General features: G+C 49.9%; 2 protein-coding genes across 7 annotated transcripts; both read left to right on the top strand.

Moving 5' to 3' along the window:
• Positions 1 to 139: 139 nt before the first annotated feature.
• On the top strand, positions 140 to 9,020 carry Nabp2 (nucleic acid binding protein 2). 4 transcript variants are annotated; one of them, XM_042698828.1, is made up of 8 exons: positions 1,816 to 1,869; positions 2,019 to 2,174; positions 2,265 to 2,366; positions 2,830 to 2,968; positions 3,213 to 3,284; positions 3,463 to 3,544; positions 3,631 to 3,694; positions 8,511 to 9,020. In XM_042698828.1, exons 3-8 carry the CDS (start codon positions 2,288 to 2,290, stop codon positions 8,699 to 8,701), a joined length of 627 nt encoding a protein of 208 aa, XP_042554762.1. In that variant the 5' UTR covers positions 1,816 to 1,869; positions 2,019 to 2,174; positions 2,265 to 2,287; the 3' UTR covers positions 8,702 to 9,020. The 4 variants fall into 4 exon arrangements, with proteins under 4 accessions (XP_042554764.1, XP_042554763.1, XP_042554765.1 ...); XM_042698830.1 differs by lacking the exons at positions 1,816 to 1,869; positions 2,019 to 2,174 and adding an exon at positions 140 to 253; XM_042698829.1 differs by lacking the exons at positions 1,816 to 1,869; positions 2,019 to 2,174 and adding an exon at positions 290 to 598.
• A 212-nt stretch (positions 9,021 to 9,232) lies between these two features.
• On the top strand, positions 9,233 to 16,114 carry Slc39a5 (solute carrier family 39 member 5). 3 transcript variants are annotated; one of them, XM_042698824.1, is made up of 12 exons: positions 9,233 to 9,258; positions 9,549 to 9,629; positions 10,317 to 10,673; positions 11,208 to 11,388; positions 13,384 to 13,546; positions 13,696 to 13,865; positions 14,113 to 14,253; positions 14,616 to 14,709; positions 14,795 to 14,965; positions 15,145 to 15,225; positions 15,375 to 15,565; positions 15,853 to 16,114. In XM_042698824.1, exons 3-12 carry the CDS (start codon positions 10,390 to 10,392, stop codon positions 15,994 to 15,996), a joined length of 1,620 nt encoding a protein of 539 aa, XP_042554758.1. In that variant the 5' UTR covers positions 9,233 to 9,258; positions 9,549 to 9,629; positions 10,317 to 10,389; the 3' UTR covers positions 15,997 to 16,114. The 3 variants fall into 3 exon arrangements, with proteins under 3 accessions (XP_042554758.1, XP_042554757.1, XP_042554756.1); XM_042698823.1 differs by lacking the exon at positions 9,549 to 9,629 and adding an exon at positions 9,978 to 10,037 and having other exon boundaries at positions 9,241 to 9,258; XM_042698822.1 differs by lacking the exon at positions 9,233 to 9,258 and adding an exon at positions 9,978 to 10,037 and having other exon boundaries at positions 9,559 to 9,629.
• The last annotated feature ends 292 nt before the right edge of the window (positions 16,115 to 16,406 follow it).

The following is a 16,406-nucleotide window of genomic DNA, read 5'->3' as shown; positions in this document are numbered from 1 at the left end:
CTAGCCAGGCCTCTCCCTTTAGACCGGAAGTTCTTATGGTCCCATCCAGCACTTTATAGCCATTGGATGGGATGTCTCTATGTTCTTTCCCAGCGTGAAAGGCCCGGGCCAACCTGGGTTTGAATAGCTTGGCACAGCGACACTTGGTTTGGAAGGGCCGCGCAGGTCTTGTGTCCTTGAGGAGCGGGTCGAGATCGCTGGGCAGTTGGCCTGTAATGTGACTCGCCGTCTTCCCGGCCTCTCCAGAGCCGTGGTCAGCATCTCGGGGCCTCCCAACCCTGTGACTCACAGTCATGGGAATGGATACTGCCAGTTAACTAGGCGGCCGTGGGGCGGGGAGTGGAGGAGTGTCTCACCGCAGAGCTTTCATCTAGGGTGTCGAACGGGTTATCCGCCTCTGCCCAGCCACTCTCCTGCCTTATCCACGTGGGCTCTCTAAACACTCATAGAGTGCCCTGAAACCACTAAGGAAAGAGAAGAAACATCTTTCCTCCTAGGTTTTGAGTTGTTTTCCTTAGGTTACAGCACCGTGGTTGGGCGGGAGAGCACCAGGGTTCCGAGGAAAGTCATGGTGGAGCCTAAAGAGCTCTATAATAAGGTAAGGGATTAATTAAACAAGCTAAGACATTACAATTACAAAACTTCTTAAGATTAATCTGGTATTAAGTAGTGTTCATTTTGGATATTCGCTAAGCAAATGATAATCTACATTAGTGTGTCTTCACTTAATTGGTTTATACACAATTGTGTGTGGCACTGGGGTTTGAACTCAGGACCCTTGCTAACCAAGCACTCTACCACTTGAACTATACCTCCAACCACACTACCTTTTGTTAATCTGACAGGTCCCAAAGAGAACTGAAGATCAGGCTCGGAACTCAGATCTAATGAGATAAAAAGCAGTAGGAACAAGTGGCTTGCGAATTAATGAGACACTTTTTTTTTTTCGGTTGTGGCTCTTGAACTCTGGGCCTGGGCGCTGTCCCTCAGCTCTTCAGCTCAAGGCTAGCGCTCTACCACTTGAGCTACAGCGCCACTTCCAGCTTTTTCTGTTTATGTGGTACTGAAGAATCAAACCCAGGGCCTCATGTATGCGAGGCAAGCACTCTACAATTGAGCCACCTTCCCAGCCCCGACGCTTGTTCTTTATGTCTTGGTTTCCATTTCTTTCAAAAGGGAGGTGAGTCTGCCCTACTGTCTGACTCTGGTGTGAATGCCACTTGTCCCAAAAAGCCTCCCTGACTGGTTAGTGAATTAGTGATGAAGACCTCAAATCAGAAATAGAGGTGAGGATTGGAGCAGTAGGCTACTTATTAGTAGCCACTAATAAGTGGCTATCATATCCTAGGCACTGCTTTTTACATGACTTCCCTTTCCCCCTCCCCCCCCATCTGTAAGGTAGATTTACACAGTTAAGATTTGTCGAATGAAGTGAGGCTCTGGCTGGGATTCAAACTTTATTTCCGCTGAATTCCCAAGCCTTTAGTCTCTTCCCCCCATTGTGTCACTACTAGTTAAGAAAAAAGAAAGTAGGGCCCACATATATATTCAAGCCAAATAAAGGGAAAATGTCCCTTTAGGCGCCCCCTGGTGGTTCATCCTCCTATGGAGCTAAGCATCTCCCAGGTTCCTTTAATACCTGAAATCCGCCCCCGTCGCAGCGCGTGAATCGCCGAACCCGGATTGGCTGGGCGGGTGCAGGCGGTGGGGCACAGGGCAGTGCTGATTGGACAGTGGGGCTCAGTCCGAGAAAAACTTCCGGAAATGTCCGTACTCCCGCGCTCCAGCGGGCAGCATCCGGTGGCAGCAGGACCTGTGGCTCCCCCTGCGGGCGGCTCGGCGGCGTGCAGAGTCCGACCTGCTGGCTGGGTGGGTGGTGGTCGCTGAATGGGGGAAGGGGATGTACCGAGTCCCGAGTTGTCCGGATGAGGGTTGGGGAAGGTTTGGCGAGTAAAATTGCATGCCGTGGCTCTGCACCAGTTTTCCTACGCTCATCTCTGTCGCCTACCCCGGTGCAGGAGACTGAAAGCATCCCGGTAGAGGGCCTCCGAATCCCCAAACATCTTATCCAGAAGCCCCCAAGTTCGGATCTAAAAATTCGAGGCCCCCAGAGAAGTTCGCTTCTAACCTTCTAGAAGGGTTCCAGGGTTGGAGACGACCTGATCCCAACCCAGGTATAGTGAATAGGCAGGCCTTGGGAAATGGAGCATGGGCGGGCAAAGGCTCCAAGCCTTAAGTCTTCCTTCTCCTATTCCCCTTTCCAGAAGGGAGCCAAGTCTTGGGCAGCATGACGACGGAGACCTTCGTGAAGGATATCAAGCCCGGGCTCAAGAATCTGAACCTTATCTTCATTGTGCTGGAGACAGGTGGCTATGCTGGTGCAGCGGGTGCGGGCGGTGGGATGCAGGGAAGGGTGAGGGCTGAAGGTGGCAGGGGAGAATATCTGCTTTCTTGTTCCAAGGATGGCAGGGTGCGCCCAAAGACACAGTTCACTCCTCCTCTCTCTTAGACTACGACAGAGAGAATTGCAGTGGGGAAAATAGATAGCACTCTGGCCACACTCAGTCTTCTAGGGCCCACGTGGGCCTTTTTCCACTCAGGGACCTCTCCATGGTGCTGGCCCTCCACTGTTGACCCTCCCCCCTCTCTCGCCCCCCCCCCCCACACTTCGGGCTCCCCATCCCCACACTCACACACACACACACACACTGGAATTTGGGCTTTGCTCTCTTGTACATGGACTACCTCAGTCAAATCTAGATCTCATCCCTATAGCCATCATCACCCTATTCCCATGACCATCTTCTCCCATTTCTCTCTTCTCTTCAGGTCGAGTGACTAAGACAAAGGACGGGCACGAAGTTCGAACTTGCAAAGTAGCAGACAAAACAGGCAGCATCAATATCTCTGTCTGGGATGATGTGGGCAATCTGATCCAACCTGGGGACATTATCCGGCTCACCAAAGGGTAAGGCACCTATAGATTCCTGGGTAACCAAGCAACAAAGAAAGATGGGGTTAAAAGTCCTTAAAAATCTTCTGAAGAGGAAGTGGCGCTGTAGCTCAAGTGGTAGAGCGCTCACCTTGAGTTGAAGAGCTGAGGGACAACGCCCAGACCCAGAGTTCAAGCCCCACGACCGACAAAAAAAAAAAAAAAAAAAAAAAATCTTCTGAAGACTCAATCTTGCCTTTTTTTTTTTTTAACCTCACAGGTACGCATCAGTGTTCAAAGGTTGCCTCACATTGTACACTGGCCGTGGGGGTGATCTGCAGAAGATTGGAGAGTAAGTGCTCTTAGGAATGGAGATCAATCAGTGGTAACCCAAATGGGGGATGGGGGGGTTAGATTTGCTTGGGGGCAACATAAGGGTGTGTAGATAATGCCCTGTGTCTAGATTTTTCTGAGGCCTCCAGCAATGGTCCAGAGTATAAGTCCAAGACTTTGGTTTTCTCCCTTTGCAGATTCTGTATGGTTTATTCTGAAGTTCCTAACTTCAGTGAGCCCAACCCAGAGTATAGCAACCAGCAGGCACCCAACAAAGTGGTGAGTCTCCTAGCCTGAAGGTAGAGAAAGTGGTCGGGACAGGTGTCGTGGGGAACAGGATCTCAGTGTGTAATCTGTGCCTTCAGGTGCAGAATGACAGCAGCCCTACGGTCCCCCAGGCTACCACCGGAGCCCCTGTCACCTCTCCAGGTACATTTCCTTCCATCCATGACACCTCCTGTTCCCTTGCTCACCTCATCCTGGAAAGATTCATTTCCCTCATGATATTCCTCTCCACCTAATTCTTCTCACTGGACTCTCACTTTTGATGCCTTTTGCATTCTCAACTCTGACTTCCCCACACATGGCAGTGACTATTGAGAGCAAGAAAGCTTACATGAAGCCGGGCGCTGGTGGCTCACACCTGTAATCCTAGCTACTCAGGAGGCTGAGATCTGAGGATCGCGGTTCAAAGCCAGCCCGGGCAGGAGAGACCGTGAGACTCCTATCTCCAATAAACCACCAGAAAACTGGAAGTGGCGCTGTAGCTCAAGTGGTAGAGCGCTCGCCTTGAGCTGAAGAGCTGAGGGACAGCGCCCAGGCCCAGAGTTCAAGCCCCATGGCCGACAAAAAAAAAAAAAAAAAATATATATATATATATATATATATATATATATATATATATATATTTGTCAATTCCTTGTAACAAACTCCATTTACATAAATAACATTTTTGAAAGTATAAATATAGCTAGTCAGGGCTGGGAAGGTGGCTCAGTGGAAGAGGTGCTTGCCTCACAGGCATGGAACCCCAAGTTCGATTCCTCAGTACCACATAAACAGAAAAAGCTGGAAGTGGCACTGTGGCTCAAGTGGTAGAGTGCTAGTCTTGAACAAAAGAAATTCAGGGACAGTGCCCTGACCTTGAATTCAAGCCTCAGGATTGGCAAAAAAACAATTTTACTTTTTTAAATTTTTTTTGGTTGTGGGGCTTGAACTCTGGGCCTAGGTGCTGTCCCTCAGCTCTTCAGCTCAAGGCTAGCATTCTATCACTTGAGCCACAGTGCCACTTCTGGTTTTCTGATGGTTAATTAGAGGTAAGAGTCTCATGGACTTTCCTGCCCTGATTGGCTTTGAACCTCCATCCTCAGTTCTCAGCCTCCTGAGTAGCTAGGATTACAGGTGTGAGCCACCAGCACCTGGCAAAAAAATTACATATATATATATGTATTTATATATATATACATATATATAATTTATATTAAAAAATATATACCTAGTCATGCATCTTTTTTTTTTTTTGGTCTGCTGTGGGGCTTGAACTCTGGTCCTGGGCACAGTCCCTCAGCTCTTCGGCTCAAGGCTAACGCTCTACCACTTGAGCCATAGTATGACTTCCATTTTTCTGGTTGTTAATTCAGGATAAGGGTCCCACGAAGGGCTGGGAAGGTGGCTCAGTGGTAGAATGCTTACCTTGCATAAGTGAGGCTCTGGGTTCGATTCCCCAGCACCACATAAAACAGAAAAAGCCAGAAGTGGTGCTGTGGCTCAAAGTAGTAGACCACTAACCTTGAGCTGAAGAGCTAAGGGATAGCGCCCAGGCCAGAGTTTAGGCCCCACAAATCACACACACACACACACACACAGTCTGCCTAGGCTGGCTTTGAACCATGATCCTCAGATCTCAGACTCCTGAGTAGCTAGGATTATAGGCGTGAGTCACTAGCATCCACCTTCATGCATCTTTTAGTGATAAATGTGTTCCCATTTCTTAGGATGTATGATCAGAGTACATGGACACAAACTTGGTGGCATCACCTACAGTACACCTAAGCTATATGGTATAACCTTTTTCTTTTTCTTTTTTTTTTATTTTTCATTACTTTTTTTTATTGTTGTTGTTGTTTTCTGTCAGCACTAGGGCTTGCATTCAGGGCCTTGCACCATTTTTTTTTTGGCCAGGCTTGGTGGTTGAACTTATCCTGACATGGCTGAGTCATGAGCACCATCCCTGTCTGTCTGCTCAAGACTAATGCTTTACCACTTCCAGCTTTTTGCTAATTAATTGGAGATAGGAGTCTCTTGGATTTGCCTTGGGGGCTGGCTTCATACCTCAGCTCTTAGACCTCTTATCCTCCTGCATAACTAGGTTATAGGCACAGGCCACTGATGCCTCGCTAATTTTTCACTACTTCTTTATCTTTTGAACTTTTATTAAAAATTAAGTCACAAGCACACATTAGCCTAGGCTTACACAGGGTCAGGGTTAGAAAAAGGTGGGTATAGAGGAGTCAATGTTAAAAAGAATTAGGAAAACTAAAAGAAAGATCAATGTTAAGTTTTTAGCCATATGTATGTACACACACACACACACACACACACACACACACACACACACATTTTTTGTTGTTGTTGTTCAGTTGTGGGGCTTGAACTCTGGGCTTGGGCACTGTCCCTGCATTCTTCAGCTCAAGGCCAGCGCTCTACCACTTGAGCCACAGCACCACTTCTGGTTTTCTAGTGGTTTTTATTGGAGATAAGAGTTTCACGGACTTTCCTGCCTGGGCTGGCTTTGAACCACGATCCTCAGATCTCAGCCTCCTGAGTAGCTAGGATTATAGGCATGAGCCACCGGCACCCGGCTGATGCCATATATATTTCTTATTCAGCTTTTGTATGTATTTGTAGAAACAAAATGAATCAGCATTTGGTAATTGATTTTAGGAACAGAGGATTTTGTTATCTTCTTTTACTTGTGCCACTGGAAGTCCTTCAGAGGCATGGTGTCGCTCCTCAGCCCCACACTTTCTTTTTTGTCAGTCATTGGTCTTGAACTCTGGGCTTGGGTGCTGTCCCTGTGCTTTTCAGCTCAAGGTGAGCTACCACTTGAACCACAGCACCACTTCTGGTTTTCTGGTGGTTTATTGGAGATCAGAGTTTCATGGATTTTCTTCCCTCGGCTGACTGAATTGCGATTTCAGCCTCCTGAGTAGCTAGGATTACAGGCATGAGCCACCAGCACCCAGCTCTGCCTGACAGTTTCTTAGTAAATAGAAGGGGTACATTCTAAAGTAACAAAAAATGTAGTGCAGGCTGGGGCACTGTAGCTCAAATAATTGAGCCCCTGCCTAGCAAGCAGAACTCACTGAACTCAAACTTAGCATACATGTGTGTATGTGTGTATATACACATATCTGTAAATATGTACACATACGTAAATACATAGGGTAACAATCACTTATTATCAAGTATTATATAAGACACATTAATTAATTGTATGTGCTATGATTTATACGACTAGCATTTCAGTAAGTTTGTTTATCCAGCTTCAAAAAACAGACACATTAGTGATACATTATATTACAACATTACCATGGTTACAGTGTTGCCAGACAATGGGAACCTGGCAGTTTCATTGTAATCCTACAGGACCCCTATCAATGTGGTCAGTTGCTGACTGAAACATTGTTATAGATGGATAAGTGGGAATATCTTCTATGAGTCTGATTCTTTTTTTTTTTTTTTTTGGGGGGGGGGTCTGGTCATGGGGCCTGAACTCTGGGCCTGGGCGCTGTCCCTCAGCTCTTCAGTTCAAGGCTGGTACTCTACCACTTGAGCCATAGCGCCACTTCCGGCTTTTTTCTTTTTGCTTATGTGGTGCTGGGGAGTCAAACCCAGGGCCTCAGGCATGCAAGGCAAGCACTCTACCAATGAGCCACCTTCCCAGCCCCCTATGAGTCTGATTCTGTAGCGAGCCCTCAATAATGCCACAAACTATGACCATTGAATTCCCACCAAAGAAAATAGCACCTGTTTCCAATGGAAAATAAGACTCTTAGTGCTGGGCGTGAGTGGCTCATGCCTGTAATCCTAGCTACTCAGGAGGCTGAGCTCTGAGGACCACAGTTCAAAACTTGGGCAGGAATGTCTGTAAGACAACTTATTTCCACTAAACTACTAAAAGACCTGGAGGTGGAGCTGTGGCTCAAGTGGAAGAGCTAAAGAGTAAAAAAATTAAGGGAACAGCACCTCGGCCCTGACTTTTAAGCCCCAGCACCAAAACAAAGAAAGGTCCTTCTTGGGTGTGGGGGGGAGAGTATCAATGAAATTTTATTTGCTCCCATAAAACAAAACAAATATAAAGATCCTCATTTTTTTGGGGGGAGGGTCCGGTCGTGGGGCCTGAACTCTGGGCCTGGGTGCTGTCCCTCAGCTCTTCAGCTCAAGGCTAGCGCTCTACCACTTGAGCCACAGTGCCACTTTCGGCTTTTTTCTTTTGCTTATGTGGTGCTGAGGAATCGAACCCAGGGCCTCGAGCATGCAAGGCAAGCGCTCTACCACTGAGCCACCTTCCCAGCCCAAGATCCTCATTTTAAAAAAATATTTTTTTGGCAATGTTGGGGATTGAACCCAGAGGCCTGCTGCATGCTATGAACACCACTCTACAACTGACTCACATGCCCAACCCCCTTCCTTACCTTTTAACTTGGAAACGTCTTCATAGCCTTCGCCTTCCTATGCTTCTCCAGTTTTTTCAGCCACCTTTGGTCAGGGGACATTTAACTGAACAGATAATTCTAGTTATGGCTTCCAATGATACGGAGATAAAGAAAAGAAAAATACCATACCAGGGTCAAGGTAGCAACTTCCAAAATGACCCCATTCATACTCACAACTCACCTTGTTTTTTGTATCTGCTTCAATTGGCATTCATGTGGTTCACAGTTAAGTCTGGTGCTTTCGGGATAGGACCTTGTCCTACCTTCACTCTAATTTTTTTGTTTTGTTTTGGGGTCCAGTCGTGGGGCCTGAACTCTGGGCCTGGGCGCTGTCCCTCAGCTCTTCAGCTCAAGGCTAGCGCTCTACCACTTGAGCTACAGTGCCACTTCCGGTTTTTTTCTTTTTTGCTTATGTGGTGCTGAGGAATCGAACCCAGGGCCTCATGCATGCAAGGCAAGCACTCTACCACTGAGCCAACTTCCCAGCCCTTCACTCTCTAATTTTGTGTTTATTCTCCTACCACTAGCTTCTGAGAACCAGAATGGGAATGGACTGAGCACCCCACCAGGTCCTGGTGGTGGCCCCCACCCTCCTCATGCTTCTTCCCACCCTCCCAGCACCCGGATTACTCGAAGCCAACCCAACCACACACCTGCCGGCCCTTCCAACAACCCTGTCAGTAACGGCAAAGAAACCCGAAGAAGCAGCAAAAGATAGCGAGACACTCTTCCTCCCCTCCTGCCACCAACCACAACCCAGGTGTCTGCCTCTGCTGGAGGACCAGACAGCCTTCTGCTGGGCTGCTGGCTTTGGCACAGGGGAGGTGGGTAGCAGTATTTTAGCCACTAAACTTCCCTGGAGAGGTGATTGCACAGTGGTCTTATCCCCCCCCCCCCGCCCCCATATCTACCTTGTCCAGACTGTCCCCTGGGATTCAGAGCCCTCTCTAGAAATGACAGTTGAACTCTTTCTTGTGTGTATGATATGAGGGTCTTATTCCCACCTCTCCTGCCTAAATAAATGTTACCACTCTGCAGTGGACTTCTTTGCTTTTTGTTCTAAAGGAAAATAGTCAACAGCTGGGTATTTGGGAAAGCTGCAGGTCCCAGGAAGTAAAGGGGAGATAGAGGCAAGGAAGCCTAGGTAAAATAGGCCTGTCCCTTTAAGGTAGTGTCCCTCCCCTGCCCCCTCCCTCCAGGTGACCCTTGCCCGCTTGCCTGCCATAGGAAGGCTGGGTTCCCCTTCTGAACGTCCTTCCTGCCTCCTGCTGTCAGGTAATGCCAACCTCAACCCCCTGGACCAGTGGCTCCAATCAGATCTTGCTCCCCTGATCTTCAGCCAGGTCTGAAAGCAGAGGGGAGCCCAGGATTTGTTTTCCTATTTGTCCCCTGCAGAGCTTCCCAGGTGTCCGTTGGTCATTGATTTCTGAACACTGCTCTTATGCTTCCCAGGGTGGGGGATTATTGGTTCTTGGGCTTTCTGGGGTAGGGAATTGCTAAGAACAGTTTCTCTCCCACATGCATCTGGGATTACCACTTACCTGCCTCTCCCTGCTCCTCCTCAATTTAGGGACTCTTGGGTGCAAACTACCCAGGGTGCATGGGGCTGGGGTTGGAAAAAGAGGAAGCTCTGTGGCAGACGTGAGGTAGGTGGGGTGGGAGTACATACAAAGGGTACTAAGTGTTTAGAAGAGGGCGAATTATTTAAGAAGAAGGAAAAAAAATAAGTACAAGTTCTCAACCATGTGGCTTTCTCACAGCAGAGGGGGGCCCTCTCCCAGCCCAAAGTGACCTTTGACCCCCACCCCAGAGAGCAGTGAACCATTAACTCTTCTATATGAACCTTCCCACACTGGCCACACCCCTTGCCCCGCCCCAAAGCAGGTGGGCTAAGACAAGGGAGCCTGTCCATCTCAGCCCTCTATATGACTGACGTGGCCTCCATTGCACCTGGGCACCTGGAGGCTGAGCCCAGGTTCCCCTCCCTGACTCAGGAACCTTGTAACATCCAACCTGCCAGGGACCCGAGGTGGCAACTCTCATCATCAGTAGGGGTGAGCACCTGGGAACTGGGTGGGGTGAGGGGAATAAAGAGATGAGGCAAGATTGGAGGATGGGGGCTGGGTCCGATGTGAAGAGAGCCCTGGTTTGGGGAGCTGCTCTGAAGTCCCGATGACCAACTGTTCCAGAGGAAGGCAATGGGGAGGGAGAGAGAAGACCTGAGCTGAAGCTGCTTTTAACTCTAGACAAAGGAAGGAGGTGGTTTTCCCAGTGGCCCTGAGCTGGAGAGCAGAAAAGTGCCCCTAATTCCCTCCATTTTTTTTTCCACCTAGGGTAAAAACCTCAGGATGTACCAGTGGGACTAGAAGCCAGAACCAGACACTCAAACAGATTCCCCTCCCTATCATGGGAGCTCCAGTGCATTATCTGTTGGCTATCCTGTGTGTGGGAATCATCTTGGGCTGGGTAGGGGGCTCAGTCCCCTACCTAGGCCCTGCTGAGCAGGAGCAGAACCATTACCTGGCCCAGCTGTTTGGCCTGTATGGCGAGAATGGGACACTGACTGCAGGAGGCCTGGCCCGTCTTCTCCACAACCTAGGTCTGGGCAGAGTCCAGGGGCTTCGACTGGGACACCATGGGCCCCAGACAGGGAGGGTTGTACCCTCAGCAGGAGACAATTTGACACACAGGTACTAACCTCTTTCTCCTCCCCCCCCCCCATCCCCGAAATGCTCTTATCCACCAGCTGTTTTAGTGCTTAGCTTAGTCCTTCAAATTACACACCCAAGGAGCAACTCTTCAAGACCCTGCTTGCCTCTATTGCCTCCAAATTTTCTCCTCCAAATTCCTGGAAACTTAAATTCCTTGTTCTTGAGCTGGGATGTAGTTCAATGGTTGAGCACTTGTCTACCATGCTCAAGGTGTTGTGTTCTATTCCCAGCACTGTAAGAAAGCAAATTTTAGAAAGACAATAAATTCCTGGCTGAGTCTCAATGCTCAGTACTCCAAGCTGACTTTGGCTCCCAGTTTGGAGTGCTTCCAGCTTTTTCCTTTAATACCAATGTCACCATTCTTAGGCTCTCCTACAAAGTGACAGTTCTCAAATCTTACCAGGACTGAATCCTGGATCCTAGGAATTCCAGCCCTTCCTAACCTCTTAGGAGAACTCAAGGAAGGTGTTTGAGAGCATGAGCAAGTCCAACTTGCTCTGTTATACATTTCAGGCTCCAGGACCCAGAGCTGAGTGTGGATGTCTGGGCAGAGATGCCTCTGAGTCCCTCAGGCTGGGATGACCTGGAGGAGTCAAAGGCCTCCCACAATGGACCTGCAGCACCTTCGGGCTTGGACCTCTTTCACAGGCTGCTGCTTTTGGACCATTCATTAGCTGACCATCTGAATGAGGATGTAAGTCTGATGGTCTCTAGAAAGGAGCTATGGGATTAGGTGGCCTGAATTGCTTAAGAGTCTATACTTTAATGGTTACTTAAGAAAAAAAAAAAATCTCAGGGGTAGAGCGCTTGCCTTGCATGCATGAGGCCCTGGGTTCGATTCCTCAGCACCACATAAGCAAAAAGAAAAAAGCCGGAAGTGGCACTGTGGCTCAAGTGGTTGAGCTGAAGAGCTGAGGGACAGCACCCAGGCCCAGAGTTCAGGCCCCACGACCGGACCCAAAAAAAAAAACCAGAAAAAGCCAGAAGTAGCACTGTGGCTCAAGTGGTAGAGTGCTAGCCTTGAGCAAAAGCAGCACAGGGACAGTGCCCAGGCCCTGAGTTCAAGCCCCATGACTGGGAAACACAAAAACAAAAAACAAATCCCAATGCGGTCTTTAGGATATATTATTCCAGTATAGTGAGTTGCCACACCCAGTTTAGGGGCGATACACTGCAGAAAAAGAGGGCAGGATCCCAGGATAGCATCTATGAATGATTATCAGGAGTCCTTAGGGAGAAGATGGCTGTTTTCTTGTTTTCTTTTGGCTGTATTGAGGAGCTTGAGCATACCAGATAGGCACTCTACCACAGAAATGGAGTCTCATTGACTTTTTCTTCCTGGGCTGGTCTGGGACTGAGATCCTTCTGATTGATCTCAACCTGCCATGTAGCTGGAATGGTAGGTGTATGCCATCATCTTCTGCTATTGGTCAAGAGTATACGATTATATAGTGGGCTATCTTCAAATAACAGTTCTCCCTATCTCAGCCTCCTAAGTAGCTAGAATTACATGTGTGAGCCTCTTGTGCCCAGCTTAGATGGCTGTCTTTACTTAGATTGAGTGACAGTGAACTTGTTCCAAGACTGTCTGATCCTGAAAAGTAATTGGATGAGAAAGCAGGTTAATGAGTGCCCCATCACAGAAAGCATCCACTTCAAGGCTGGACAAACTTATAAGACTGTTGAGCAGATGGGTGGCATTTCAGATTCTTTTCCATTTGAGGATTCTAGCATTGTCACAAGCTCATCATCAAACAAAGAAGGGAGATGATGGAAATATTCACTGGCATCCAATTTGTCTTGAACTGAACTTTCATTCTTTTTGTTGTTGTTGCTGATCCTGAGGCTTGAACTCAGGGCCTGGCCATTGTTCTCTGATTTTTTTTTTTTTGGTCATTCATAGGGCTTGAATTCAAGGCCTGGGCACTGTGACAGGGCTCTTTTGTTCAAGGCTAGTGCTCCACTACTTTGAGCCACAACACCACATCCAGTTGTCTGATTGTTGATAAAAGACTTTTCTTTTTTCTTTTTTTTCTTTTTGTTGGTTGTGGGGCCTGAACTCTGGGCCTGGGCTCTGTCCCTCAGCTCTTCAGCTCCAGGTGAACACTCTACCACTTGAGCCACAGTACCACTTCCAGCTTTTTCTGCTTATATCGTGCTAAGGAATCGAACTCAGGGCCCTCATGGATGCAAGGCAAACGCTCTACCACTGAGCCACCTTCCCAGCCCTTCTCATGGACTTTTCTGCCTGCGCTGGCAGTTCTCAGCCTTCTGAGTAACTAGGATTATAGGCGTGAGCCACCAGCGCCCTGCTCCCCTGAGCCTTTGTGCTCAAGGCTAGCTCTCTACCACTTGAACCACAGCTTCACTTCTGGCTTTTTGCTGTTTAATTGGAGATGAGTCCCATAGATTTTCTGCTCAGGCTGGCTTTGAACAATGATTCTCAGATCTCAGCCTCCTGAGTAGCTGATTATAGGTATGAGCCACTGGTTTCCAGCTTTGAACTGAATATTTTCATTGGGTCCATTTATTATGAGTAACTTAGTTCCCTGACTCTGATGCTTTTGCCAATGTGAGCAAAGGAGACCTTGAGAGAGACTCAGGAGTCTGTGCAATGGAAGTAGAGATGGAAAGAGCTGAGTTATAGTTCCCAGGGACTCCTTCATTGTATAACTTTCTCAACTCCTAGTGCCTAAATGGCTCCCAGCTGCTGGTCAATTTTGGCCTGAGCCCTGCTGCTCCTCTGACCCCTCGCCAGTTTGCTCTGCTGTGCCCAGCCCTGCTTTACCAGATTGACAGTCGTGTCTGTGTCAAAGCTCCAGCCCCGGCTCCTCCAGGAGATCTACTGTCTGGTCAGTGAATGAGAAGTGGGTAGGGAGCACCCTGTGTCCCCCTACCAAGGAAGAAGGTTCACTGGGGCCCAATGTCCCTTGCAATGTAACTCTTCCCCACTTTGCCTCTGGATCAATCCTGCCTGACTTTGGCTCCTGATTCTCCCCAGCCCTGCTTCATAGTTCCCTGGCAGTCCTGCTGCTCAGCCTTCCTGCTCCCCTCTCCCTGCTGCTGCTGAGGCTCCTGGGACCTCGTCTATTTCGGCCTTTGTTGGGCTTCCTGGGAGCCCTGGCTGTGGGCACTCTTTGTGGGGATGCGCTGCTACACCTACTGCCACATGTATGTGAAACCCCTGTCCTCCCTGCCCTCCCAACCCAGGGGCAAATGGTGTCCATGAATCCAAAGTGTTCCCAGCCACAGAGCAACCCTTCCCCTTTTCATCAGCTCCCAGATTCCACTCCCCTACTCCTAGTTTCAGCCCACAGCTGCCTTCCAGTAGAGTAGATGAGTACCTTCCTTGTGAGAGGGATGTGGGTGGGTGTGGGGGCTTCCAGGGACCTTTCCTCTCTGACCTCCTTCCTGACAGGCACAAGGAGGGCAGCACACAGGACCTAATGGGAGACCAGAGGAGGACCTGGGTCCAGGGCTGTCGGTGCTTGGAGGTCTTTTCCTGCTCTTTGTGTTAGAGAACGTGCTAGGGCTGTTGCGGCGTAGAGGGCTCAGACCAGTGAGTGACATCTTTTTCTCCTCCTCCTGCCAAGACCAGAATCCTAGCCAAGAACTGGCCAAGCAAGCCATGCATGAGGGGGCAGCTTGTTCTCCTGGCTCTGGGCTATCAGCTGTCCACTAACAAATGAGTACGGGTTCTTAGCATAGGCCCGGGACTTCTGGCCAAATGATCTCCTCTACCAAGTTCAAGCCAACCAAGAAACAGAGGGAGGTGCTAACCTGGAAGCGGGGAGGCCAAACAACATTCCCCAGGTGCCAGAGGTAGAAGCAGGTGTTCACTTTCCCAGCTGGTGGCCCAGCCTCCCCTTAGTCCCTGGCACTACTGCCTCCTCCACCAGGAGGGATGTCTTCCTATTTCAGAGATACTGCAGGCGCAAAAGGAATCTTGGAACACCAAATCTGGACCCCGAAGATGGCAGTGGGACGGCCCTCCGGCCCCTGCAGGCGGCTCCAGGTGACTAGAGGAGAAATAATGTGGGCTCCCAGATCACAGTGCTCACCTGCAGCTCCCAACGCTTGTCCTTGTCCTTCTCCTGCAGAACCAGAGGCTCAGGGCCAGAGGGAACACCACAGCCAGTCTCCACCAGCTCCAGCCTCTGCTGGACACCAAGGCCACAGTCATGGGCAGCAGGGTGGTGGTGGTGCCAGTATCACGTGGATGGTCCTTCTGGGTGATGGCCTGCATAACCTCACTGATGGGCTGGCCATAGGTGTGCAGGGGAGAGAACAGAGGGAGAAAATAGGAGTCCCAGAGAGGTCGGGACTTCTAGTTGTCAGCTACAACGAGGAGAGGGGGCTGCCAGGAAGGGGGGAAGATTATCACAGAGGGACAAGGGGATATAAGGAGGTGGCCCTCTGTACTGACACCGTTCAACCCTACTGACCTCAGGTGCAGCCTTCTCTGATGGCTTCTCCAGTGGCCTCAGCACCACTCTAGCTGTCTTCTGCCATGAGCTGCCCCATGAACTGGGTAGGAATGGAACATGTGGAGTGTGTGGGCTCTAGAAGGGGGAGATCTCCAAGAAGCAGAACTCAGAAGCTGGTGGTTGACACAGAGGGGAGTGGGAGGAGGGGCAGCACTGGCTTATCCCCTTTTGTCCTATCCTCTCTCCCCAACAGGCGACTTTGCAATGCTGCTACAGGCAGGGCTGTCCTTCCAGAGGCTGCTGCTGCTGAGCCTTGTGTCCGGAGCCCTGGGACTGGGAGGTGCAGCTCTGGGGGTGGGGCTCAGTTTGGGCCCTGTCCCTCTCACCCCCTGGGTGTTTGGGGTCACGGCTGGGGTCTTCCTCTATGTGGCCCTTGTGGACATGGTAAGAGGTGTAGGGTACAGGAGTGGAATCAAGGACAGTGGGAGGTGCTAGCTACAGAGAGGAGGGAAGTAGCAGTCCCTCCACCTCCCCCAGGTCTGGAGGGGACTGGCCCTTAGGCCAGTTTGTGCCTGAGAAACAAGGGGCCAAAACTAGTGCTGGGGGAGGGGCTTTGCTGATCATTCACAGATACCTTCTCTGTTTCAGGCTAAGAGGTCAGAGGCTCTGTTTCCAGGGCAGGGGAAGGTTGGAGGCCAGGCCAGAATCCTGACAGTCTTCTTTTCTTCCAGCTACCAGCCCTACTTCGTCCTCCTGAGCCCCTACCCATGCTCCATGTGCTGCTGCAGGGGCTGGGGCTGCTGCTAGGGGGCAGCCTCATGATCACCATAGCCCTGCTGGAGGAGCAGTTATTGCCCCTGGCCTCTGATGGCTGACAGGGGCCAGTGGCAAGGGATCCAGGTTGCCCTTCCTTCCCCCCAACCACAGGAATGGAGGCGGGACACAGGGCCAGTAGGAGCAATAGGATTTTAATAAACAGAACCCATCCCCAAAGCCATGACTACGACAGTTGTACTTGCACCAAAACAGCATAGAAAACCAAGGTGTGGTGGGAGGGCTCAAAGCAGGTTGGAGGAGGACATGAGTGGGGGCCTGGAGGGTGCAGGGTGCATCCATCTTCAAGGGAGAGCATTGTGCTTTAGCCCAGGGAGGAGTGGGAGGGGTGGGACAAATGCACCGAGGTCCCCACTTTTTCCTGTAGCCCTCAGCACCCTGGGGATGCAGGCATCTGGGCAGATCTGCCCTTTATTGCTGCCCACCAGCATTGAACACCCCCGACCCCAAC

The sequence above is a fragment of the Dipodomys spectabilis genome, unplaced genomic scaffold (assembly GCF_019054845.1).
Source record: "Dipodomys spectabilis isolate Male_0828 unplaced genomic scaffold, ASM1905484v1 ptg000234l, whole genome shotgun sequence".
Classification (NCBI taxonomy): Eukaryota; Metazoa; Chordata; class Mammalia; order Rodentia; family Heteromyidae; genus Dipodomys; species Dipodomys spectabilis.
The sequence above is the reverse complement of the archived record's forward strand: the minus strand, read 5'-3'. Positions and strand labels throughout refer to the sequence as shown.

What these genes read in the sequence shown, in the direction of transcription:
- Nabp2 (XM_042698830.1), top strand. Translation starts at nt 2,288, where the DNA reads ATGACGACGGAGACCTTCGTGAAGGATATCAAGCCCGGGCTCAAGAAT. An exon ending in ATTATCCGGCTCACCAAAGG is followed by an intron (nt 2,969 to 3,212) that starts GTAAGGCACCTA and finishes TTAACCTCACAG; the next exon opens with GTACGCATCAGTGTTCAAAG. An exon ending in GATCTGCAGAAGATTGGAGA is followed by an intron (nt 3,285 to 3,462) that starts GTAAGTGCTCTT and finishes CTCCCTTTGCAG; the next exon opens with ATTCTGTATGGTTTATTCTG.
- Slc39a5 (XM_042698824.1), top strand. Translation starts at nt 10,390, where the DNA reads ATGGGAGCTCCAGTGCATTATCTGTTGGCTATCCTGTGTGTGGGAATC. An exon ending in CTGACCATCTGAATGAGGAT is followed by an intron (nt 11,389 to 13,383) that starts GTAAGTCTGATG and finishes CTCAACTCCTAG; the next exon opens with TGCCTAAATGGCTCCCAGCT. An exon ending in CACTGATGGGCTGGCCATAG is followed by an intron (nt 14,966 to 15,144) that starts GTGTGCAGGGGA and finishes TACTGACCTCAG; the next exon opens with GTGCAGCCTTCTCTGATGGC.